The sequence below is a fragment of the Macrobrachium nipponense genome, chromosome 13 (assembly GCF_015104395.2).
Source record: "Macrobrachium nipponense isolate FS-2020 chromosome 13, ASM1510439v2, whole genome shotgun sequence".
Classification (NCBI taxonomy): Eukaryota; Metazoa; Arthropoda; class Malacostraca; order Decapoda; family Palaemonidae; genus Macrobrachium; species Macrobrachium nipponense.
In genome coordinates, this window is record NC_087206.1 from 6,284,263 (window position 1) to 6,311,826 (window position 27,564).

The 27,564-nt window shown below is 40.2% G+C and overlaps 2 protein-coding genes across 16 annotated transcripts in view; one reads left to right on the forward strand and one right to left on the reverse strand.

Annotated features, from left to right (window-relative positions):
* Positions 1–17,453, reverse strand: part of LOC135225613 (AP-1 complex subunit gamma-1-like) — a 65,445-nt gene extending 47,992 nt beyond the window's left edge. For 2 of the 13 annotated variants that reach the window (XM_064264911.1, XM_064264910.1), the window contains exons 1-4: positions 17,113–17,453; positions 11,833–11,885; positions 8,602–8,667; positions 7,130–7,313 (exon numbers count right to left, since the gene is read on the reverse strand). In XM_064264911.1, coding sequence (XP_064120981.1) covers positions 7,130–7,313; positions 8,602–8,667; positions 11,833–11,885; positions 17,113–17,177 — 368 coding nt within the window. In that variant the 5' untranslated portion in view covers positions 17,178–17,453. Of the gene's footprint in view, positions 1–7,129; positions 7,314–7,850; positions 8,557–8,601; positions 8,668–11,811; positions 11,886–15,979; positions 16,287–16,315; positions 16,427–17,112 lie in introns of those variants that run through there. The other 11 variants (XM_064264913.1, XM_064264912.1, XM_064264917.1 and 8 more) reach the window with 10 other exon arrangements.
* A 3,795-nt stretch (positions 17,454–21,248) lies between these two features.
* LOC135225614 (vesicle-associated membrane protein 3-like) overlaps positions 21,249–27,564 on the forward strand; it is a 19,042-nt gene continuing 12,726 nt past the window's right edge. The window contains exon 1 of one of the 3 annotated variants that reach the window (XM_064264927.1): positions 21,249–21,442. The gene's annotated coding sequence lies outside the window, so the exon portion shown is untranslated. Of the gene's footprint in view, positions 21,443–27,408 lie in introns of those variants that run through there. The other 2 variants (XM_064264924.1, XM_064264926.1) reach the window with 2 other exon arrangements.

The window sequence follows — 27,564 nt, forward strand, 5'->3', positions numbered from 1 at the left end:
TCCTTTCACAAAAAATTTGTGATTAATATTTCTGAACTTTTCAATCCTACTTCCTCTATTGCCTCTTTACTAATAAGGAAATAAATTTCAAGCCAGAATGTTACAACCAAAAGCATGTTTCCTAGAGAAAAATGATATTGTTATGATACAATAGTTTCATACATATTTACCTGGCAGATATATACTTAACTAAGACTCCGTCGTCCCCGACAGAAATTCAAATTTCGCGCCACTCGCTACAGGTAGGTCAGGTGATCTACCGGCCTGCCCTAGGCGGCAGGACTAGGAACCATTCCTGTTTTCTATCATATTTTCTCTCTTCCACCTGTCTCCTGCGGGGAGGCTGGGTGGGCCATAATCATATATATCTGCCAGGTAAGTATGTATGAAACTTTATTGTATCATAACAATATCATTTTCATACAATCAACTTACCTGTCAGATATATACTTAGCTGATTGGCACCCTTTGGTGGAGGGTAAGAAACAGCTATTTCTGGAATAGACAGGTAAACAACATATGTTGTAGGTATAAATAAAACCTTGGTTCCTACCTGATAGGTGGTAGACTTCGTGGGTGTTGCCCAGTAGTCTGCATCACCTCAAGAAACTTTAGCGAGATATATGATCTATGGCCAAGAGTTCTTGTGGGTCTGCCGATGGGGTCTTATCCGCTTACTCGGCAGAGCCTGAAAGGACTTTGTCAATGGGTGCTGATCCATTTATATGACAATACACCTTAAGAAGGAGCATACAACCAATCCCGACCACCTGATCCTAACCACATGTTAGTAATAAAGATTGTTCCGAGTTATCCCCCAAACTCTTCACAACAACCATAACTCAAAAAACACAATACGCACACATACATAAATTTTCAAAAAAAAAATTATACTCATCTAATAAGATATCACAAGAGTTTCTTACTGAACAACAGTGACTGGCCGCCAGTGCGACACCAAGCCCTTTTTGTTCGAAGAGACTCTAGAACATATCTAAAAAGAAGGTATGTATATACTTAAGGATTGGTGTTGGCTCCCATACCCAGGATCGTATCCGCAGACACGAAAGGACCTAGAGAAAAACATTTCTCATAGGTCACACGAACGTCTCTCAAGTAATGAGATGCAAATACTGAGTTGCATCTCCAAAATGTCGTATCCAAGATGTTTTTAAGTGACATATTCTTTTGAAACGAGAGAGACGTCGCTACTGCTCTCACTTCATGAGCTTTCACTCTCAACAGTTGAAACTCTTCGTCAGGACAGATCTTATGTGCCTCTGTAATGACGTTTCTCACAAAGAATGCAAGAGCATTCTTGGACATCAGTCTTGTGGGGTCTTTTACCGCGCACCAAAGACCTTGTCTAGAGCCCCCCATCTGGTGTTTTCTCTGAAGGTAGAACTTTAGAGCTCTTACAGGACATAGAGACCTCTCTGCTTCTATACCTATGAGACTCTATAAGCCTTTAACCTCGAAGGTCTTAGGCCAGGGATTTGCGGGATTCTCGTTTTTAGCTAAAAACAAGGCTTTAAACAAGCAAATGGCTGAGTCCCCCTTGAATCCTACTCTATCCTCCAGAGCATGTAGTTCACTAATTCTCTTTGCTGTAGCTAAAGATAATAGGAATAAGCATTTCCTAGTGATGTCTCGAAACGACGCCAGATGAGGAGGTTCGAATCTTTCGGATGACAGGAATTTGAGTACTACATCTAGGTTCCAGTTAGGAGGAACCGGTTCCTTAGACTTCGTAGTCTCAAAGGATCTTATGAGATCGTGGAGATCCTTGTTATCTGCCAGATCTAATCCTCTATTCCTGAAGACTGCCGAAAGCATGCTTCTGTATCCCTTTATTGTGGATACAGATAGATGAGATTCTTCCCTCAGGAACAGCAGGAAATCAGCAATTTCCGCTACAGAGGTAGTGGAGGAGGACAACTTCTTAGATTTGCACCACCTTCTAAAAACCTCCCACTTGGACTGATATACTTGTCTAGTGGAGGCTCTGCGGGCTCTCGCGATCGCGCTTGCAACTTTACGAGAAAACCCTCTCGCTCTGACGAGTCTTTCGATAGTCGAAAGGCAGTCAGAGCGAGAGCGGGGAGGTTTTGATGATACCTCTGGAAGTGTGGTTGTTTGAGAAGATCCATCCTTCTTGGGAGGGATCTGGGAAAATCTACCATCCACTCCACCACCTCCGTGAACCAATCTTGTGCCGGCCAAAAGGGGGCTATCAGGGTCATCCTTGTCCCCTTTGAAGCTACAAATTTTTTCAGAACTAGTCCAAGGATTTTGAAAGGAGGAAAAGCGTAGACATCTACGTGAGACCAGTCTAGTAGGAAGGCGTCGACTATCAGAGCTCTGGGGTCTTCCACGACCGAGCAAAAGACTTCCAGCCTTTTGGAGAGGAACGTGGTGAATAGATCCACATGAGGTGTCCCCCAAAGAGACCAGAGATCTTGACACACATCTTTGTGTAGGGTCCACTCTGTGTAGGGGACCTGGTTCCTCCTGCTGAGTCTGTCCGCCCTTACGTTCCTTTCTCCCTGAATGAATCTCGTAAGCAGGGAGATGTTCCTCTGGGACGTCCAAAGCAGAAGGTCTCTTGCAAGTTTGTAGAGGCACAAGGAGTGAGTCCCTCCTTGTTTCCGAATGTAGGCAAGTGCTGTGGTATTGTCCACATTTACTTGAACTACTTTGTTCGACACAAGAGGTTCTAGACTCTTCAGAGCCAGGTGTATGGCGAAGAGCTCTTTGCAGTTTATGTGCCAGGACACCTGCGCTGCTCCCCAGGTGCCTGACACCTCCTTCGAGCCTAATGTTGCTCCCCAACCTTTCTCCGACGCGTCGGAGTACAACAATAGGTTTGGGTTCTGGATCTTCACGGAGATTCCCTTGTTCTCATTCAGAGGGGGCAACCACCATTCTAAGTGAGGTCTCATCTCCACTGGAATGGGAAAGGCGTCTGAAAGATGTCCCGTCTTCCAACTCCAAGACCTCTTGAGGAAGAATTGAAGTGGACGTAAATGAAGTCTTCCTAGTGGGAAGAACTGTTCGAGCGAGGAAAGGGTCCCTAGAAAGCTCAGCCATTCCCTCGCCGAAGTCTGTTCCTTCCCTAAGAAGAGAGAGACTTTCTGCAAGCCTTTTGCGATTCTATCTTGCGAAGGAAATTCTCGAAAACCCCGAGAATCCATCTGAATCCCCAGATAGACTAAGTTCTGTCTGGGGGTCAGCTGTGACTTCTCGAGGTTTACGAGTAATCCCAACGATCTGATCAGGTTTAGGGTCAACGTAAGGTCCTCCAAACACTGTCTCTCTGATCTGGCCCTGATGAGCCAGTCGTCCAGATAGAGAGAGATATTTACACCTTTGATCGCCACATTCTTCATCAGGCTTGTGAAGACCTGAGGAGCTGTGGAAAGGCCGAAACACAAGGCCCTGAACTGAAAGATCCTTCCCCCCCGTCATGAAACGGAGGTACTTCTTCGATGAAGGGTGAATCGGGACGTGAAAATAGGCGTCCTGGAGATCCAGACACACCATCCAATCTCCTTGGCGCATAGCCACAAGGACTGAGGCCGAAGTCTCCATAGAGAACTTCTCCTTCTGAACAAATTTGTTCAGAGCGCTGACGTCTAGTACTGGCCTCCAGCCCCCCGAGGCCTTCGCAACCAGAAAAAGGCGATTGTAAAACCCCGGGGAGTTTTGATCCAGTACTAGTTCTATCGCTCTCTTGTCCCACATCTGATCCACCATCAGTCGAAGAGTATCCCTCAGCACAGGATCCTTGTACTTGGCTGACAGTTCCCGCGGAGTTGAAGTCAGGGGAGGACTGTCCAGGAAAGGGATAAGATATCCCTTCCTTATCACAGACATTGATGAGGCGTCCGTGTTGATACGTGCCCAGGACTCCACAAATCCCAGGAGCCTGGCACCTACTGGTGTTTGGAGGAGAGAAGCATCACTTTCCCTTCTTAAAGGGACGGAAGGCAGATCTACCTCTCCTCTCAGGAGCCTTCCTTTTAGAGGGCGCTCTGGAGGGAGGGCTTCCTTGAAAGGGCTGAAGAGACTTACTTGGCCCTTTCTTCTCAACTACTGCTGCAGGTCTCTTCTTCCTAGATGACTGAAGAAGCAAGTCTTGAGTCGCCTTCTCAGTTAGTGATCGGGAAATGTCCTTCACCAACTGAGAAGGAAACAAAAAGTCAGATAAAGGAGAGTACAACAGAGCTGCTCTCTGAGAGTGCGAGACCGCTTTGGTCAAGAAAGCTCTGAAAACTGTCCTCTTCTTGATCAGTCCCGCTCCAAATAAAGAGGAGACTTCTAAGGATCCATCTTGTACTGCCTTGTCAATGCACGACAGTATACAAAGGAGTACTTCCGGGTCGAGACCTTCAGCGTCATGAGCCTTCTTGGACATCACCCCAAGGGACCAATCTAAGAAATTAAAGACTTCCAACACGTGGAAGAGTCCCTTGAGGAGATGACCCAATTCTGAAATGCCCCAAGTCACACGGGCAGAGTTCAGTCCTTGTCTTCGAGATGCGTCTACTAAGGTAGAAAAGTCTGCTTCGGTAGAGGACAGGAGAGAAAGACCCATATTTTCTCCCGTTTGGTACCAAATGCCCCTTCTGCCAGCGAGTCTCGCTGGGGGCATGCAGAAGACCGTCCTGACTAGTTCCTTCTTGGTATCCATCCAAGTATTAAGAGACTGAAGAGCCCTCTTCATGGATATAGTAGGTCTCATTTTCAAGAAAGATGAGGATTTAGGCACCTTTGCGCTTGAAAACAGAGCGCGCGGAGAGGGAGGAGCGGCAGGAGTTAACGCGTCCCCATATTCCTCAAGAAGAAGGGCCGTTAAGACTTTGTAGCTGGAAAGTCCTTCCCTACCGCGAGCCTCGTCTTCAGAATTCTCGTCCATCTCGGGATCCAAATGAGAATCTCCAGCAAAAACAGGAAGTCTTCTATCCGAGGGAGACAAACTCCTTATAGGAGAGGGACTCAGAGAATGTACAGAGTCCCTCTTGACAACAGTAGACGTCTCACGTCTGGTTGGAGCATCAAGTCTGATAGACGGATGACGCTTGTAAGACGCCTCGCGTTTGGTTGGCGCCTCTTGCCTAGCTGTCTCCTCGTATCTGGATGACGCCTTGCGCCTGGAAGACGCCTCGCGCTCGGCTGGCGTCCTGGCTGGCGCCTCGCACCAGGCTGACTGCTCTCGTCTGGATGACGCCTCGCGCTCGGCTGGCGTCCTGGCTGGCGCCTCGCGCCTGGCTGAATCCTCACGTCTGGAGGACGCCTCGCGCTCGGCTGGCGTCCTGGCTGGAGCCTCGCGCCTGGCTGACTCCTCACGTCTGGAGGACGCCTCGCGCTCGGTTGTTGTCCTGGCTGGCGCCAAGCGCCTGTCTGAAGCTTCGCGTAAGGATGACGCTTCGCGCCCTGTTGACATTCTGGCTGGCATCTCGTGCCTGATAGGCTGCACGTATCTGGAAGACTTTTCTCGCCTAGAAGACGTCTCTCGCACGGGAGGCGTCCTGTCCGGAGCCTCACGTCTGTCACGCGTTTCTCTTGCACTAGTTCTGAAATGCAAGTCCTCTTCTACATCTTTGAAAGAGGAAGCTTCATGTCTGGAGGCTGCCTCGCGCCTGGCAGGAGAAAGAGGACAAGACTTCTTGATAGGAAGCGCAACATCCTTCTTGCGCGTGGGATTTCTAGACAGAACTCCTACCAAGGAGGCTAGTTGTTCCTGCACAGCAAGTAGGATCCTCTTAGAAGCCTCCCCGGCGTCCTCCTCAATGGGAGGAGAGGGAGACCTCGAAGGAGAACGATCCGACACATCCATATATGGAGATGTAGGCACAAACTTCGCCTTCTTGATCGAGGAGGGAGCTTCATCAGAAAAGCGCTCAGGGCTCGAGTTCAAAGAAGGTTCTTTCCAATGCCTTTTCAGGGGCCTGGAAAGATCCGAATCCTTCCACCCTCGTTTAGGTGAAGGAGAGGGAGAAGAAGAGAAGCAATCTCGCAGGACGCTTTTCCTAACGCGGTCCTGAGCAGTCTGATGCGAAACAGAACCTGCTGAAGGGACGTCTGACCGTTGGGGATTCTCCACGACCTCCTTAAGGCTTTCGACTTTCCTTCTCCTCTGGGCATGGGAGCTTGGAAGAGGTCTAGGCCTGGGAGCGTCGCAGAGACGATCAAACGCCCCCTCCACAACACTGGGAGCACTCACTTCACTGTACATGTCACTGTCACTATCCTTACCTTTTAGGGCTGCCATTTTGGACCTCATCTTGTGGATAGTAGCCTTCAGGTCGGCGATTTCAGAGGCCGATTCTGAATGTAAAGCCTGTGAAAGTCCCGATATAGAGGGAGAATCAAAAACATTAGGATTAGGAGATATAGACTCAATAAAAGGCTCAATAGGCCTTGAACACACACCCTTTGATGCACGTCTCACTCTATCCCTTTCTAACTTCCTCAAGTAAGAAGTTAGTCTTCCATTCTTCAGCATTTAACCCCTCACATTCATGACAGGTATTAGATGAAGAACATTCACACCCCCTACATTTACGACATACAGTGTGAGGATCAACCGAAGCCTTCGGTATCCTCACCTTGCAGCCTACTTCACACACATTCTCACACTAACACTTGAATCAGACATATAGAGAAAAATCCAAAAGAAAATCCAAATTCAGTCCACAGTAGCGAATGCCAAAAACACGATCCAGGTACGTCACCAAAAAGTCCGAAGAAACGATGATCAAATGCTTTGAAATAAGATTTCAGGTCAGGAGGTAGTAACAACAATGTTGATACCACCGGCGACAGAGAAAATATGATAGAAAACGGGAATGGTTCCTAGTCCTGCCGCCCAGGGTAGGCCAGTAGATCACCTGACCTACCTGTAGCGAGTGGCTGGAAATTTGAATTTCTGTCGGGGACGACGGAGTCTTAGCTAAGTATATATCTGACAGGTAAGTTGATTGTATGAAAAGAAATGTTTCCTTTTGTTTCCCAAAAAGAATGATGTACTTGAAATAATAATTATAGCCACGCTACATACCTCAGCCCTACCTCAGCATAACAAAAAAATTTTACCACTAGCAAACAAACACTATCTAGGGCTCACCCCAGCATATGGATGTAGAGGAGTTTTGCCACATTTCGACACCTCCAAACTGAATCCTCTTCGCGAAATGTGAGCCTTATATAAGCACATTCTCTATTCACAACAGCGCGTTCTTCTGCAGCAGTTTTAGCAGACCGGATCTGACGTATTAGGTCTCGTAACCGAATAGGATTTGGTTGCCGCACTGTGAAAGCAAAACACTCAATTAAAATATACTTTTAGAAAGTTTTAATTATAACTATCACCATATAAAAATTACTAATAGTTTAATCCATGTTATGTGATGGGTTATATTAGCAAAACTAAGAAAAAAAAACGGACAACCTACATCATCCCACGCATATTAGTACAATCACATTCTTTAGAGGGTTAATCTTTTTCTGGAGACATCACACTTTTTACTTTGTCAAAACTACATTGCATAGCATTAGATCAATCCTATTACATTATTATGAACTGATAAAAAAAATTGGCTAACACAAACCAACCATGTTTACAACATCAATATTCTATGCAATTATCCACTAAACTACAACTCCATTCTGCTTTTCCAGTAAAGAAAAAGTAGCCATGTTTTCTGGATTCTGTTTTGAAATCACTACACAATCCCACAAAAGCTAATGATTTTCCAAACCTTGTCAAAATACTGTATTTGAACAACTATAGCTGCAAGCTTCCTACACATACGGCAGCACAAACTGCAATTAAATTTAATACATACTACTTTCACAAAATCCTCACACACTAGAAATGCTGTCTTAAAGGACAATTTTTTTTACAACATTCTGTCAATTCAATAATCAAACTAATAATCTTATCACAGATAAACTAGCTTTTATCACCAGTGTACTTCGTAAGCCTCTTCAAGTCTCATTGATCTACTACACCACACCATTAATTTTGGCTTAACAGCTTTCAGTTGTTCTTGTTACATGTCATTCCTAGTAATATACAATACAATCCTTGGCTGATACTGCTGTGCATATTTACAGGGAGGCAGTTTAAAAAATATGACATTCATGATCCTTACTACCTCCCCATGAACTGACCTCACTCTCCTGCTTTTAGAGGTGTCAGTATAATTGGCTGAGTCAGTCCCAATACAATTCCAAAAGCTTCATTTGTCTCCATTAAATAAAATTCAGCAGCATACTGAAAATAAGCTACATTCAAAAATTCGAGAGGAAAAAATTTTAAATGTTCACTGCTAGGCTGATAACATCACCAATAGCATATTTTTTACTTTGTCATTTATGGATGCTTTAAAGTTAAAAATGATCCAAACACTGGTCTTTTCTGAAATAAAAAGCAAAGGAAAAACCTCAATCTCTAAAAGGTTCAGTAATATTTAAAAACAAAAAACTAAAAAGCCTAGGGTAGTTCAACTGAAAAGGCTAAGCAAATATGGAAAAAACCTAAATGTCAGCAATTATAATAAAGAAATAAAGAAAAAATTAACAAAAGGGCAAAACCTTGATCAATCACAGGCCTTACAGGGAACCCTGGACTCATCTCCACCAAGTCAAGAGCAGCTCGACCTAAAGAGGGACAAGCGACTAAGTGTTAAAAGCAGCAACAAGAAGGAAAACAAAGGCAGAACTCTGATTTTTTTTTCTTTAGCAAAAATATACTGGACTTAACATCAGATTTTGCCTTTTCGTGTCAATGGGGCACTCAAAAAATACTGCAACTAGAATTCAGACCAAAAATGAAAACATGACAGCACACTGGCTCTTTTTCTTTTAATAAAAAATACAATGCATGTAACTTCTGAGTTTGTCTTTTCATGTCTATTGGGAGCTCACAAAAATACTGCAGCTAAAACTCAAGAAAAAAATCTAGGTACTTGACAAGCATGACTTGATTTTTCCATTACCATCATCTAGGCAATAACTGGCAACTACTCTTATCTACAATACTAATAATACAATTGCTGATAGTTATTACAATATTTCTAACAATGTTTGCAGAGTACGCTTATTTATTTATTCTATAATGACTGGATCTAGAACATGTTTCTATCACTCAAAAAAATATTCATCAAACTACGCTATCTCAATTTATATAATACTTGGCTCAATTTTTATAGCTCAAAATGACTTTTGAGAGGCTGTTTCCTCTCCCATTATCAATCAAAATTTAAAATCATTTGTAGGTCACACCTGAAAATGACTTGCGGGTAATATCCCGCAATTAAATCCTAGTATAAAAAATTTCATGTTTCTGTGATGGTTTCCTCAAAATTATTTCAATGAGCTGAAATGTCTAAGAGCAATAAATAATAACGACACTCAAAACTTCTAACACACACATAACGTGAATCAAGACGATTCCTAATAACCTGAAGGGGAGCTTTAGTGCGCAAATACCTAATCTGAGACAAGACCTCAGGTTGTTCATCAACAATGGCCCAAAGGTATAAAGTACTGTACTTTGGTTTACCAAATTATACTTTCAAATGGACAATACATGTGAGAAATCAAGACTCAGTAACAAGATCACTAGGAGATACATCCTGGAGGTTTCAAAATTACTGAGTGACTTTTTTTGTAGGATGAAACATCTGCAAGTAAGTGTACATAGGCTTTAGAAAATAAAATTTGGCATAAGCATAATTTAAATACAGTAGAAGATTTCATGACCCTAATAAAATAAAAATGGGATCACCAAATACATAGCAATTAAATGTATATGGCCAACATTTTCATGTAAAAATGGTAACCTTGTACATAGCAACTCTGGCAATGTGACTATGGAGTCAAGCTTTACTTCTTTAAGTCTGTAATCATTACTTCAAGTCTTTAATCTTAAGAGCAACATTTTTGTCTACAGTAGCATCAGTTTCTGAATGTCCCTGTCTCTTTGGTTAGTAATTCCTAACTAATTTTTACAGTCCTGATACGTGAAATTCCAGAAAGGAACAACATTTAACACTGAAAACACTGCCAAGAATAATCAATCATTACACTCTGAAAGTCACAAATAACCAGTTATTATCCTAGGTGATGATACACTGGAAAAGTATTTTCTAGCATCTTCAGTACACTTTTACGAGATGCAAAGTTATACAAGAGAATGAATTAGTAGACACAAAAGAAAACTAGTATTATCTTGAAAAAAATCAAATATAAATTAAATCCCAAACTATGTAGTTATCTGGGTCAAAGAAGTAAGTAGCTCTGTATTAAGAAGCAGGATTTGAGGCACCAGTATAGCTATCACTAAAGGTTGGGTGATGCAAGACCCAGTCGTAAACCTGAAATATGCTTCTCTTTTTCTGCATGAGGAACAAAAGAAAAATGCTGCATACTACTTGTATGGGAGGGATTACAGCAATCTAAACTTTCCAACTGACTGGGTTCATCAATGCTATTACAAATTCTGTATCAAATTAAAAAATGCTGCTTGAAAGGCAAGGAACTAGTCTTCCCACAAACTTTCACATGTAGTCAGGCCAGCGTCCAATAATCAAAAAGAAAAATATTAATTACCCAAAATGAAACCGACTACAAAATCTAACTTGATGAGAACCTGCAGTAATAAACTGTCTTGGGCTACTTTTACTCAAATGGTGAAGTATTCCAACTAAAATCAAACATGCCATCATTATATCAAAAATAAGTTATAGAGAAAGAGATATGTGACAGAACTGACAGCTGAACAGCCCAGCTTACCAGATGGCAGCTCCATAACTCATTTAGTTTTCTTTCATGACGGATGAAATATAAATCAGCAGCCAGTCACAATGGGTGAGTGTAAAACAACATGAAATTCCTGGAATTTCATGTTTTGTACTTGATAACAAAAAATCACAAAATACCTGAATGTAGTGATGCAACTTGCACCATCACTCAGTGGTAAAAAAAAATAATAAATGTAGATCTAAATTGTCTTATTTCAAGCGTAAACAACACAAAAATCCAGACTGTTATTATGATAGCATAATAATTCAGAAGATGAAACCCTATTCCTATGGAACAAGCCAACAAGGATCCTTTGACTTAATATTCAAGTTTCCAAAGAATATGGTACTCATTAAGGAGTAAAAGAAGGTAGTAGAGGGAAATACAGGAAGGTAACACAAGAAACAACAGCCAGTGGTGACATAAGGCCAGCCTGATCTAAACAACTTGAGGAAACCATCAGGAGTTCCCATTGTGAGCAGAAAATGCATCTAAAACCTCTCTGGATTCTGTGAGCCAACGTGACCTGAGTAACTATTGAGAAAAGAAATCAAAATAAGACAAATAGTACCTTAAACAAATTGCTGACAAATGACAGCTTAAACTTTGTCTTCATTTCTGTGATAATATCATAATTTTGGGAGAAACTTCATCACATTTCCAAAGGACATATACTGTTGTTTAGAAAAATCCAGGTGAAAAGATCTCATAACCATTAAAAAAATATGTTACTTTATAAAACTGAATGCTAAAAGTTATCAAAACAAAGAGAGCCACTTATCTATCTTGACATTCAATACAATTTTTGGTAAATATGGAATCAATGTGTAGAAATCAAGAAAAAAACTTAAAATACTATATACCATAAACTGGACCTACTGCTGTGCTAGAGAAATGAAGCATACAGGTTGTTCTGAGTCATCACCGTACCTATAGTAACAACTTTAGGGTACAAATGTGCGTGGGTTGCGGGTGTCCCAAACCAGAGGTTCTACATACCTTTTTCATATACCTCCTTACCTTTCTCCACGGCATCATTTATCACCTGTTTTATGCTCGACATCTTGCCGAGACTGTGAGAGACAAAGTGCATGTTAGATATTGGTTGAGATTTGCAAAGCATACAGACTTGTGCAGCAAAGTAATTACAATATGTAACAGAACCTAATCTAAAAATCCAGGAACACAATTTTGTCAGTTCACATTGAAAACAATATACATTTGATAAAAACTGTAACTTAATTTCATTTGTGCAATACTTTATAGAGCAACTAATAAATATGAATTATTTACACCAACATATATGGAATATCAATTTAATAGGTATGTTATGAAATATTAAGGAATATCAATGTTATAGGTATTTTAAGAAATTTCTAAAACAACTAAAATGAAAATAATTCATTACACACAAACCACAGTCTTACAAATGCTTTAAGAGTTCATCTGAAAACAGCCATAGCAATTACAGTAATATGGAAAGTACAGCACTGTATTACAAGAATGGTAGTCCTATGAAACTGAAGGCTGGAATACTCAAATCTATAGAATACACCATAATTTCTTCAGATATAAAATCTAACGTTCTTAGAAAACAACATATAGTTCACCAAACCCTCAGCCTGACTTAAAACAAAAATGCCAGTGAAGTCTATGATATAAAACTTAGTAACTACGTGGCATGCACAACTAATATCTAATGGGCAAAATGCCATTTAGGCAGCATTAGTATAATGAACAGAACTAGGTGGCAGGTAGCCCCTTTAGCAGGCCAAATAATCCTGTTAACAACAATAAACTGCAGAGCTTGTTTAAACAAGCTGTCACACCTGCCAATATGTTACTGTAAAGGATTTGAGAAGAAAAATCAGCCGCTTAAAATGCAGTTTAAATAATACAACAAAGAGGAAGGTGGTGTTACACAATTTTAAGACTCGCCCACGGTCCAAAGTAATGATGGAATAACCTTGAACAACTGCAAAAATTTTTGTTCTCAATGACAAAACCTAATGAATGGAATGGAATAAGTAGATTGTTTAGGCCAAAGGCCAAGGACTGGGACCTATGAGGTCATTCAGCACTGGAAAGGAAATTGAGAGCAGGCAGGTTTGACAAGTGAAACAAGAAAACCTCACAGTTGCACTTTAAAATAATTATTAGAGTGGATAGCAAGATGTTAGAAAGATATGAATGGAGGTAGTACTACAGCACAAGGAATGAAAGGGGTTGAAGCTAGAGGCCGAAGGGATGCTGTAGAGAACCTTAGTATTGCCTACAGTGCACCCTGTGAGAAGCACTAACAGTACTAACCCCTACAGGGCAAAACCTAATGAAGACTTCGCTCATCAATGACAGGTCACCACCTCCGCAGAATTTTCCTTAACATACCTATAATATACTAATACTAGTTTGGCAAAATTCTCACCCCTTAACTGGTTTGAATCAGGCTTCAGCTTGAGTAACTATGAAGTAACTTTTCAATTTCCTTATAACTGCTTTATATCTACATATACTGTCAATTTATCAGCAATACACTAGTATACATCTACATCACATACACATTTGTATTCATACCCTGCACTCTTGAAACTTTTGCTTTACTTCATCAAAACTGATCTCCAATCTAGTAACAGTCAAGTCATTAACCCTTTCAAGGGAATTAAATCTCTCCTGATTTCAACATCTTTGTCATTCCTGCAGTTAATTATACAGTCCTGGCATCACATCCTCAAAAATTCAGTTTTTTATATTTATTGCAACCATGCACCATAATAATCACATTTACTCTATTCAGCCCATCTCATGAAACCCTGAACCCTAACTCTACCCGAATAGAATTTTGCACTGAAGTTGAACTAACCTATGGTAACAAATGTTGTGTTGATAAGTAATATAATGCAACTGTAATGCTTTCAGTATATCAATAATGATAACTTTTGTTCTTGCGTGGTTTTGTGTTTATCAGTTATGGCTTTTCCCCCAGGGGTGTTTCCAGTATTATTTACTGTCCCATGGCTTCAAAATGGCTACATTTCTGACACTCAACAATATGGTACTGGCAATGTTTCCACCAGTAACCAAATAAATTACTATTTGCCTTACAGAATCTTTCAAGTATGTGATGGGTATCTCCTCAGTAATTACTTCAGCAGAATTTCACCAAGGAATGTATGCCTGAATGGGCAAAATTCATTTCAGGAGGCAATGACAAGCGAGGGTCACTGCCTCATGATAAATGGACCCAATGGCAGGTTAGGGGTGTGATTACCTGGACCCAATGACAGGTTAGAGGTATGCTTCCCTGGACCCAATGACAAGTTAGGGGTATGATTCCTTTGACTTAATGACAGGTGAGGGGTATGATTCCTTATGATACAAAAGGCCCCTGTGACAAGTTAGGGAAAAATAATACAATAGTAGTACTATTTTTCATGGAAGTCGTTGACTTAAGAAGTCACTTCTTTCTTGAATAAAGCCATTTTCCAGTTAAGATTTCTCCATATTTGGGATCATTGCTCTAATCAACCGTCACTTCCAACTAAAAAGACCATTACAAAACCATATTTCACAATCCACAGCAAATATGATTTGAAACCATGACTTTTACCAGTTCGTGAGCAAAGACAATGCCTGTAGAAATTGTAGGTTATCAGCATATGATCACAAATGACAAAGTAGGGTTGGCTAACCTATATCCTAACCTAAGGACAGACAAGTCCTGCCAACAAAAACAAACCTAACCTCTCCTAGAATGCTGTCCTGACCTAACCAGAGTTTACCTTCTTACCCTGACTTAGGGTGCTGTGCCCTGACCTTGCTTGGGGGGGGGGGGGGGGGGGGGGGGGGGGGGGGGGGGGGGGTGTTTGCCCCCATCCCCAACATTAAAAGCCAATCACATGGAATGGTCTAGGCTACCCCTTTGCGGTGGAAGATTCAAATTACCAATAGCTACCGCAAACTATCTACTCTGCATACTAGCCTAACCCTAACCAGTAATCCTAGCTATGGGGTCTAAATTCACTGTATTACATAAGTTCAAGATCAGCACACAGATTGATCAGATATTTTTGGAAGCATGGAAATAATGGAAAAATGAGCAGTTTATCTGCTTAATGAAGCAGATAGCCTATTATAAATAAACAAAATACAGGGGATAACAGGGGAACGTAAATAAAACGACTTTAGGGATAGAAACCCATAGAATTTTGAGAAAATCTTTAATCTCTGTTTCTGCAAGTAGATAAACTGCTCATTTTTTTCAGATTTACAAAAAAGTGGATGGAGAAGAGCAAGAGCCAATGCCAGCTTCCTAAGCTTCACAGTTGCATTGATTTCCGTGAGGTATGGCACTTTGTTTTTATACAATCTTTGCTTCTGCAAGCAGATAAACTGCTCTTTTTTTAGCAAATACCTATAGGTAGTAGTTACTTCTGTTTGCAGAGCTGCCATAATGAGAAATTGAAAATTGGAAAAACTAGCAAACACACAGCAGTGAATTTGTACCCATAAACTGTAGGATTGCCCGCTAATCTAACATCTTAACCTAACATCTAGCTAGATAGTCACGACTTCTTTGACAAAACGCAGTCACAGGTCCATTTCACACACCACACCAACTTCACACAAAATGAAACGGAGCCGCTTCTGTAATCCATAGTAGGTACACTATGATGGGTCATTATACTAAGATATACCTACTAGTAGTAGCTAGAGAGGTTGTGTAGGTTAATGAGTAGCCTACCTACCTTTCAATGCTAATGAGGCAAACATAGGTAGGTAAGGCTTACCCTGACCTCAAGCTCACTAAAGAGATCCACGTCGTGTTACCCTACAGACATACCTAGTTACACCTGCACATAGGCTAGGTTATACCTAATCCAGCTTTGTCAGTTTCTAAAGGGTTACAGTACTTAATTTAGGTACAGGTATACGTAAGTACAATATCCCAATCCTAAAGGAACCCATTAACTGCCTGGCACAGACAACCTCGTCCCGAGACACTTGCCATGTCAACAAAACCACCCAAGAAGACCCAAAGAAGAGAAAAACTTAGGTAATTCCAAGAGACCCAATCCGTTGTCAGTTTCCATACCTAGGTTGACAGGAGGTTACCTGTATACGTAAACTTACAGTAGGTATCCTTATCCTGAACGAACCCCATTCCTACCTGTCACAACGTCGTCCCGTCAACAAACCCCGAGAAGCCTTTCGAACAACACCAGACCCGACACGTCGCCGGGAAAACGGTCTAACTTAAGGTCTGGCTTCGGGAGGAGACCCAAAAAGTCGAGACCGAAAGTCGGTGTCGTCTTGACCTGTGTAGGTGGGCAGCTGCAGCAGTTGTGTTGACATCATCCCACTTGCCAAAATGGCAGCTCCCAGCTCCCAACCCGACATTTCTAACGTTATTTACGGCGTTACGCACACATCTCCTGGCCTTTTGGACCTCCTCCGTCGGAGCATACATCCTCCGTCGTTAGTTTGCAAGCCCCAAAGATCTTACCTGTTGTCCCCTGAGGTCTGATATTACTAGTTTACTCGTAGCATCTGCTTTTGCTCTTTTTATTTGTTTCCGGTAAGGTGGAACTAACTCATGCTGTGCTGCCATCTAGCGTCTGAGAATGACGGCAAAACAGATGTTGTCACAGAGAATCTATTCTATGGGGAACTTCTGGATTTTGACAGTTTTGACACTTGCTTCTAAAACGGGAATTGTTTTTATTGTACGTATTCTGAGATTTACGGTGTATGCATCAGTTTTCATACTTGCTTCTGAAGTGGGATTTGTGTTTACAGATGTTGTCATAGAGAATCTGTCCCGTAGGGAACCTCGTAACTTTGACAGATTTGACACTTGCTTTTACAACGGGACTTAGTTTTTTTTTATTGTATTCTAAGATTTATGTGGTACGCATCAGTATTGTCATTAAGTGTAAATATCACACGATTAATTGGGAATGAAAAGCACAAGATGTCGAGAAGATTTCATCGGAGGGAATAAACAACGAAACGGCCATTTGGAATATGCTAATCTAATGCAATCTACTGTACCTGCAAGTCTATAAAGGATATAAGACGGGAAAGCTTTTGGGGATTCTGGTTTCCTTTTAATTGAAATATTGTCTGTAATCTGCCTTTAGATTTGTGTATACGCTTCCCTTTAACTTGTCCAAGCACTCGGAAATTCCATAAATTGACTATCCTCAAATCAAATTAAAATAAAACAGGAATTCTTGTCACGGGGTCTCCATGTCGTTTTAACTTACATTCGAACATCATCTCATACTTTTTCTTACTTACTTGTTGCTTGTTGACGGCTTATCCAGGTCCCGCACCACTTCCATAGCGCTCTGATGACCCCACATGATCAAATGAACAGTTTATTCATCGGATACATTTAATCACACTGCAAATTCCACACATCACAGTTTCTTTTTGAGAGACTTCAAATCTTCAATCGCAACAGGATCAGCCTTTCAATATCTAGAGAGGCCACCTCTTAGGTGAAACATTTAAAAGTGCCTAGTCCCAAAAATAAGCTCTCTAGTTAGCTCCTGATATTTTTCTTCGGTATTTTTACACTTTCACCGGTGTCTCTGTCACATGCGTACCACGTCAACTCCCATATTGGTCGTCATAGCCAAATACCCCAGGTAACACGTTTGCTGCCTCCCACCCCTAAACACCCACCCACCCAACCGCTGTTGAATCATGCCGTGTCATACAATTAATTCCGTCTTGGCTGTGCAGTCATCCGTTATTTACGTTGTAGTCGCAATTTAGATTTCCAAACAAATTTCTGTCTGTTGCTAACTGATAACCTGCTTCCAGGGCGTCCCGAAACGAGAGCACTTAGAATTGTACCGCAACTTTTTGTCAATAGAAAAGATTTGTTTAATCAGATATTATAAACTCATGTTCACCACCTTTTTGTGTGAACTTTCAAATCAAACTCATAGCCACCCATATTATTTTTTTCTCTCATATTTCTCCAGTTTCCTTTATGTCATCTTCTTTCATTACCAAGCCACTGTTTACTGTACCTTCGAATCGTTTAAATTTGTTAACAAACAAAACATCAGGAATAATTTTTCGAATTGTGGGTCTTGACTTGAAATTCAAGCTTCCAAAGAACGTTGGTTTCAACTTCCCACCACAGACCCCACACTGCATCAGTAACTGACCATGATACAGAGCCAGTGATTTTTCATTTCCCTGTGGGGTACGCAACGTCCGAGTGGCATCACGACACCAACCACTATACCAGCGGACCCGCATAATAGTCCTTACAATGCTGTATAAAACTTTCAGCCGCAGCCCATGAAACTTTCAGCCGCGACCCGGTAGCGGCCTGTGTTGTTGGCGCCTATAGCGGTGCAAGACGCACGATGATAGCTAACTTTAACCTTAAATAAAAATAAAAACTCTTGAGAATAGAGGCCTGCAATTTGGCATGTTTGATGATTAGAAGGTGGACGATCAACGTATCAATTTGCGGCCCTCCAGCCTTAATAGTTTTTAAGATCTGAGGGCGGACAGAAAAAAGTGCGGACGGACAGACAGCCTTTTCAATAATTTACTTATACAGATAACTAAAAAGGGTCATCAGTCCAGTATTATATACTTATCTGTCATACCTTCTCTTGCTTCATGGATGCTAAGGTCCCTTCTTCTATTGAGGCTCTTCTCTCAGAAATTTAGACCTTTTCTTTCATAATTGTGATGGTTTTGTTTATTGAAAGTTTAAAATGTTTTCTGAGCCAAGCAAGAAGGCAAGCAACTGTCACGTTTAATTTTGTATATAAATTATTTTGAACGGGATTTGAATAACACGACAAATTCTGTTCGTACGTAGTTTTATCTTGAATTTTCATTAAGGGCAAAAGTCCTTTTAATACGTAGAGTTTGAATTAGAGATGGTTTGTTCCTTAATGGTATTTCAGATCAATTTTCATAAACTGTAAAGCCTAACCCAAGGCGTTTGAAACCAACATCAAGAAATATTTCGATTTTTTTTCTTTTACGAAATCTGTCTTTTCACATGAAAAGGTTCAGTGTGAAGACAAGGTCCTTTTAACATTCATTGATAAAATAACACCGCCTGAATAATCTTAACACTTATGCACTGACATAAAAATCCATTATCTTACATAGAATGGCTGGCGTACTCTACATCTACATGACATCAATTGTCAGCAAATTATGTAAAGGGTATCGCTCTCAGCCTCCATCAACCTTTGTGTTTAGAAGTAGATTTTATATCAAAGCTGGATCTTAGGATATTGTACTTTAAAGGATAATAATCATACCTCCAATACAGATGATTAAAAGATGAACATTATGGTAATTATCAATTCGACTAACTGTCACCATAACATGTAGATGAGGTTGTATTCGATACAACCGCGACCTTCGTAAAAGAACATGAATGTAGTTCATTATTCAGTGATGTGTTTTGGGATTTCACTCACCATCACGGTAAACTGAATAAAGGTTTGCTCAAGTGTATAGTGTATTATCAAGGTCGAGAGTGTGTTATAATATCTAGGTCACTAGGTGTAGTATACGTGAAACCTTGAGTGAAACATTGGTTAATATCTTTAGAATGCCGATTTGTTAAGAAAGTAGCTTTTGACTTGGGCAATAAATCCTTTGGCTTAGATGGATACTAGTTATCACTGCTCTTAAAGATTTTTGCCCATTTTCAAGAAATATCAAAGGAATTCAAGACAGTAGATAACGTTTTGCAATGGGAGCAAAAGATCTTTGCAATCATACACAAAGAACGCAACCAATATCGAATGCACGTCCACTCGCTAGCACATAACGGTATACAAGCATGGGTACTATTTTTATTGTTATCATTTACGCAAAAGAAACAAATTGTCGTAACTGAAAATCTTACTAAGCCTTTACCCTGTAAATCAAGTATCCACAGAATAAAATACCCACGCACAAAAATATTAAGAAAAAACTAAGATAAGAAAGTAACAAACGCATAACAATAGCGATAGCTCAATACCTTAACAAGATTACAGGCACTTGACGTAGCGAGCCCGCCAAGTCGACACAAAGCACCGATGACGAAGTTGTAGGGAATTTGTAGAGATTATCATCGACCGCTGGTGCGTACCTCGGCCACTTGCTTCGTTCTGTATATTTATCGCCCCGTAAAATGCAAAACACTTACTGTTGGTTTATGGGCTGTCAAAGCAAAGTTAAGAAAATTGATGCTCTAGGGAGGCCTATACCTCAATTATTATATAGTGAATGTTTCTTCTCAAAGGCTCTGAAAGGCCTCTCAGTGGCTCTGAAATGACGCTCTCTGGCTCTCAGAGATATGTATAGTAAGTAGAGATGTAAATTAAAAGCACTGGGCTTTCTCGATGAAATTGACAAACAGTACAAAAGCACCACCTAGCAACTTAATCTCGATTTGTAATAATGCAATTTATGTGCACTCTGTTTTCTACAAATATTTTATATTCCTTGTAATTCACCATTTCGTTTCTCTAGCATTTACTATTCTATGCGAGAAAGCGTACGTGCGTAGCATGTTAAATATCACGAGCTCTTTCAGACTGAAAAATCTTTATGCACATCAAAACGGCTGCTGATAAACTTGTAACAATATGCCGTCATTGTACGATAATTTTTTTTATTGAAGTTTATCTGAAAAATATCTCTATAATAATTGCTGTTATATGTCCGGCATTTAAATGTGGTAGTTTATCATGTTTTCCGAAGCAAATATACATTAAGCTCTTTGTCGCTATTCATTCAGAAATATGTATATAGTCGCTAGTTTAATTCATATTAATTTTTCATAACTATATTAACATGGCAACTTCTTGGTTGTTGTGATTAACTCGGAAATGTAATATTGGGGACACTAACAAAGATTAAAGAACAATTCTTAATTCAAAATCGAATAGTATAGTATACAGGCATACTGTATATATATATATATATATGGGCGTGTGTCTCCATGGGCTACTGGTCATAATACTCCCCTGAATCCCTGATGCGTGAGGGTTCCCCAGTTTCGAATCCTGGGAAAGGTGGAATAATTTGAGCACGTTACGTTTTACGTTTTCGAGATTATATATATATATATATATATATATATATATATATATATATATATATATATATATATATATATATATATAGAGAGAGAGAGAGATAGAGAGAGAGAGAGAGAGAGAGAGAGAGAGAGAGAGAGAGAGAGACTGTACGTATGTAAACAAAACCAATAGGAAACGGTTCATGAATCTCACAGTCGTACAGTAGGACCGCGGGAACTGTCGTAATGGGCCTGTTAGCTAATTTGTGGACAAATGCTGAATAGTTGTCGCTTTTCGCCCAAGGAGTGACCCGAGCCCCTCACGACTTCGTTTCCGAAAGAGGACACCAGTTTCTTCCACTGTTGATTACCAGACTTCCCTTTGACCTGTATAGTATGCCTGTCTGGGTGTAATGTCTTTGGTGGACCTAGAGAAGTGTGCCATCGCTGCAGTTTCACCGACGGAACAGTGCCACGCTCGTGCGAATTAGTGTTGACACTGTATAGGAATATTGCCAACACCAAACCGATTGCTATAGCGAGGTCCCGGGCTTAAATAAAAAGGTATGTATCGTTAATACCTCTGGTCTTTTCGTGGCGTTGGTGGCCTCTGTGGTTGGTGACGGTGGTGAATTATCCTCGATCTAAGGCCTTTGGCTTTTGATACATAACTTATACACATGCATACAAATGAATAAGTTATTGGCGTTCCGCTGACCTCATACATAACAAGGAAGACCAGCTTTATCAGAATTACGAATGTATTTTGACCATAGTTATTATATTCATAGGTTAAAACAATTTTTTAATTCTTACCTATATAGAATATTGCATGCAATTTTTCACCAGTTCATTCGTCCGGTGCTCGACCGATTCTCAGCGACTCGAAACTTTATAAGAAAACAAAATCCGCAGCCTTGTCCTTTAGCCGTACGGCATATTTTTTTTCCAGTACTTGAATTTTACCAGTTTCGTCCAGTTACATATTTTGTGACAAATCATTTAACCGAATCCCAAGACCCCATACGTACATACATGCATGCATACTTATGATATATTTATATGCACATGTATGATAAAGTGGCTTGAAGTAACTCCACAGGTGCAGTATGTCAAAGGCCTAACTTTAGTCTAAATTCGTTCACTGACAAATGACATTTCCATTCAAGATACTCTCCAAAGAAGCCTTTTGGAGAACATCGCTTAGAATACTTAAACAGACGGCTTCAATAAATGCCTTCGCCGACTTGTTACATTAATCTCCTTAAAGTAATCGACTTTTTACAATAATCGCCTGACTACATGAATCTACGTCTTATTTCAGGATTAATGTTAGCTATGCGAACGCTCCATATTCCGAGATGAATAGTTCTATTAGTTCTATGACTTTTCAACTTGAAAACGACTTAATATGCTTTTTAAGCTTTATTTTTTAACAGGCAGTTGGTCACTATTCAAGCATCTAAACACGATTTGTTCAAGAGTTTTACCAGTACATCTCTCGATGCTCTCTGTCGCCTTTCTATGCTGAAAGAGGTCTTACAGTTAAGGAATGCATTTATAAAATGCATTCTTATACCTCACAAGTATACCAACCGCCATTGAATACTAAAGTATAAATTTAATGTAAAACCTTATGTATTTTCACTGTGAGACATCGATTCTGAATATTGAAATGTATAGATAATCATAGTATAAAACGGTAGTGAAGTAGTACTTACTGGTCGTATGTTGTATCACTGTTGAAATGATGGACCCTAGCCATACCAATGTCCAAGCCTTGTATCAAACATTCCATCTTGAACTTTCGGATTTAACCCGGCCACTCGATCAGTTTAAAAAAAAAAGATGTAATTCGCATTAGATTAACAGAACAGTTCCTAAAACTAACACCACTTCTGGGCGAAGAAAAGAACCCCGACCACAGTCAATTTCACCTTGGCGGACTTCAACTGAGCCTGAAGTTGAGGCAGTTGTTCTTCGGTAGCAGCGACCCGCATTGGCTGAAGTAAACCAAATTGCCAGCGTTGAGCAGTGCTATTTCTTATCCTTTCTGATGCTTTTATATTGCTATCACAATGGAAGATTGGGAAAAGAAGGCTTTGTGGAGAACTCTGTTTACGCTGACAGAAGTTTGATGTAAAATGGGGACTGGTTGGTGAAGGTACGCGAGGCTTTTCTTGAATAGTTGGGTCGCCAGATCAAGTAGTGCATCAGTCACTTAATTAATTGCTACTTAGGTTAACAATGGTATAATTTCGACAGGGCCAGAAAACATGCGAAAGTAATAGGCACTAGTTAATACCTTATTTTTCGCAGAGAAGTAGCAACAAGAAAACATTTTTTTTAAAGGCAATACATAAATCTCAGAACCTGAAAGAGAGAACTAGTGCAGTACATACGCGTGTTTCTTTACGGCTTTATCATAAAGTAAAGCACTGCAAAATTGGATGAATAAAGAATACCCCCTCAAGTAAAGATACAGAGATAAACGAGGCGAAATGAGATTGGTCAAGTCTCCATCTTTCAAGACGGGAGATAACTTGAGAAAGGTCGAGCACATCTTAATAGTGTAGATTCATCTGCTTCTTCACTGTAAGTTATCATAACCGAAAGGATGAAGCGTCCTTCAAGAGCTAAATAGATATTTGAGACATCACTGAAACTGGGGGAAAAGGATGCTAACCTAGTCAAGTGCAAAGAGAAATAAGGTCCATAAAGAGAGTGATTTACATAGAACTATAGGTACAAAAGGAAGGTTGATCAATTGGCATAAACTAATAGGTCCAAAGAATCGCAGAATAACTGAGATAAAATGCTAACTCCAAAAAAAGCCTGCTTAATTGACAGATAAAATGATAGATACAAAGAAAGGCTGATTAAATACACATAAGATGGTTGGTCCAAAGGAAGGCAGATTAAATGACTAAGTAATAGGTCCAAAGCAAGACTAATTAATTGACAGATACAAAGATATATACCCGTTTGTTCTCTGTACGCATTTCAGAGGACTACGTCATGCTGTCGTCAATGTCAAGATTTGTATATGGAGAAGACAGTAATTGTCAGTCTTTATCATTCCAAGCCCGCATTCCCCATATAGAGGCCTCTCTCTCTCTCTCTCTCTCTCTCTCTCTCTCTCTCTCTCTCTCTCTCTCTCTCTCTCTCTCTCTCTCTCTCTCTCTCTCTCTCTCTGCTTTGTTAAACAGAGAATCGTAATTTTAAACAGAGATGGGGGGAGCCGGGTACTTGTATACCTACATAAATGATTCCATCCCTCTGAGGGGTAGGGCATATCTCGTCGAGGTACTACATATACGCACACACACAACATGATTATTGCTTACATACTTTTAGAATATAGTTCAAGGTTTAACTTGTCGGGATCCATCTTTACGAGAGAATTATTACCTGCAGTGAGAGAGAGTACTAGAACGAAATGCTGGATCTCTCCTCCCCAAGACCTGTCTTTTCTCCGAGACATACCACAGGTCATTCATTTTTAAACGGGTACACAGAGGCCCTTGGCTGTGCCTCTGTTCAGTTTCTCTATCTTCCATCTTTCTTTCCACCCTCTCCGACCAACTGTCTCACAGTGCAACTGCTTCGAGGTTATCCTCCTGCTACACCTTGACAACCTTTTTCCTCAAAATTTCCATTTCAGCACTGAATGACCTCATAGGTCTCAGCGCCTGGCTTTTGGCTCAAATTTTATATTTCACTCCATTCTATTCCATCAAGAAGACCGGTTGTGTAAGAACCATGACTACATTTTTAATGAATGTCAGAATCAGAATCAGTCATATGAATGAACATTATGAATTGTCAGACGTTTCTAAGACTCATGGGGTTGAGCGTAAGGCTCTTGAGATGACATAGCTGATAGGAGGCAAAAAGAAAAGATCGCATTACCCCTCTAAATATAGAAGTAGTTCACCCATATACGCAAGATTTATTTAGGTCAGGTTTCCTGTTTCTGAAAATAGCAGCAGTAGAAGGGCGTAGGAGTCTACAGACCCTTATATAGGGAAGGCTTAAAATTGCTACGTCGTTGCGAAGCCAGGAAGAACTAACCAATCAATCAATCAATCAAAATTGTTACCTCCGTAGGGGAAAGTTCCGTCTGGGTTACTTAAGGTTCTTTGCAGCGGCCCTTCGGCCCTAATCTTGCAACCCCCCTTTCATTCCTTTTATTGTACCTCCGTTCAAATTCTCTTTCATCCACCTTTCTTTCCACCCTCTCTTACAGTTTTTGTAAATGGTGCAACTGTGAGGTTTTCCTCCTGTTACACATTTCAACCTTATTTTTTTACGGTTTCCCTTTCAACGCTGAGTGACCTCGTAGGTCTCAGCGCTTTCCCTTTGGCCAAAATTCTGTATTCCTTCCTTCAAAATCGTTGTGAGGCATCAACTGAGTAGGCTCTGTCCTGTTGCAAAGGTCGCATTCTGTCCCAGAAGGAAAGCTCAGTCGGAAAGATTCAGGTATAAAAAAAGATAATGGATTCAATTATAAAGCTTCTGAAAAGATTGAGCAAAAAGCTCCCCGGATTTCTAGAACGCAAAAAATATATAAAATTATAAAATGATAATGAAAAAAAGACGAAGTTAGAACAGCTTTAACCGATCTTAGTGATAAAACTGTCACTCGATAATATAAAGAAAAACTCAATTAAGCACAACAATGTAACAGTGAAGATATATTCATTAAACCTTTATATAACGTGCGTAAATATAACATAGAAATCGTTCCATCGGTATGGCCTTGACCTGCCACATCAGTGGCCGCGAGTTCGATTCTCGGGCATTCCGTTGAGGTGTCCGAGATTTGTATTTCTGGTGATAGAAGTTCACTCTCGACGTAGTTCGAAAGTCACGTAAAGCCGTTGGTCCCGTTGCTGAATAACCACTGGTTCCATGCAACGTAGAAACACCATACAAACAAGCAATAGTCGTATGTGCAAACAAACTCTCTCTCTCTCTCTCTCTCTCTCTCTCTCTCTCTCTCTCTCTCTCTCTCTCTCGAATAATACATCCTTTGCTCCGAACCTAGTACAAAGGCATTTCAAACAAAACCCTCACAAACGCATTCTTTGTCGCGCAGTGAAAAGAAAAGGATCCAGAGATAATTGTGTTCTGCTTTTAAATGAAGCCAGTTTTGGCTTGACCCCAAAACTCCAAAGCTGCCTTTTAATTCAATATAAAATCCGCCGCTAGATAATCCTTTTAAATCCCTTTAAAGTTGTTTGTTCATTACAGGATAATCATATCTAATGTAGTGTAAAAGTCAGCCAGCCTACGTCCGGTAGATACGGTGGAAATATTAGACATAACTAGCTCTCTCTCTCTCTCTCTCTCTCTCTCATCTTCTTCATTCTTCTTAGCGATGTTCCTTCACCCAGCCTCTCTCTCTCTCTCTCTCTCTCTCTCTCTCTCTCTCTCTCTCTATATATATATATATATATACTATATATATATATATATATATATATATGTGTATGTATGTATGTATGTATGTATTGTAGGTATGTATGTATGTATGTTGAAGTGTAAGGGTATGGGAATTAAATGTAATGGTAATCTCAGGTGTATGTAAGGTTCCCATTCTGTTTTCAATTACGTTGAACATGGATGAAGATGGCTCTCTCTCTCTCGTCTCTCTCTCTCTCTTCGCTCTCTCTCTCTCTCTCTTCTCTCTCTCTTATATATATATATATATATATATATATATATATATATATATATATATATATATATATATATATATATATATATATATATATATATATACATTATATATACATGTATATACTATAATACACTATATATATATATATATAAATAATGTGTGTGTGTGTGTGTGTGTGTGTGTATACTGTATATTTATGTAAGGTGGAAGTGGAAATGAACACAAGTAAATGTGCATGTGGGTGTGTGTGTGTATACTTTGCTATTCGGTATCATATTTCAGCAGCAACACTGAAATGTAGGCCTAAACGTACAGCAGTTCTGCACTAGAAAGACAGTAATGTCACGTTAGTGGTGCAAACTGAAATAAAAAGTAACCCATTTTGTACAAATTGCAACAAAAGTAATAGTATTAGATAGATTGTAGATTACGAATCGCCCTTGTATTCTTCCAAGAGTATCGTATATCATCGCATTAACTTCACAATTATCTTATCTCCGAGAACCTAATCAAAATTATCACGTGTTGTGCCACAGTTAAAGTGAGCTAACGAGCCTGGCTTCTCGCAGAGTCGAAAATCCCTTTCTAGAGCCCGTGGTATTAAGCTCTACGGAATCGCAGACTGTGACGTCACACTTACAATATAGCTAAACAAATCGTTGCTAGACAATTAATTAATTAAGAATTTGATTTGACGCGTGATCACCAGCACGTCGTTTATGTTAAAGCGAAAGATTCCGGATTGTGTGAGGAATGGTTTAGCCTTTAAAGATTCCTCTCCGGAATGGGGACAGACCAGATTCCTTTCCGATAAGTAAAAACCGAACGAAGCAACTTTTAGCGCTGCGTTGGGCACAGCCGATTGTTATGAACAGAGGGTATCTCCTCTCTCCCCAGACCAGTGTTCTGGTGCCAACAGATTTGTCAAACACGGTGCGTGGAACTCGCTCTCGAACGGAGGAGGAGGATTTGAGTCCGTCAAGCTTGAAAGGAGGTGAAG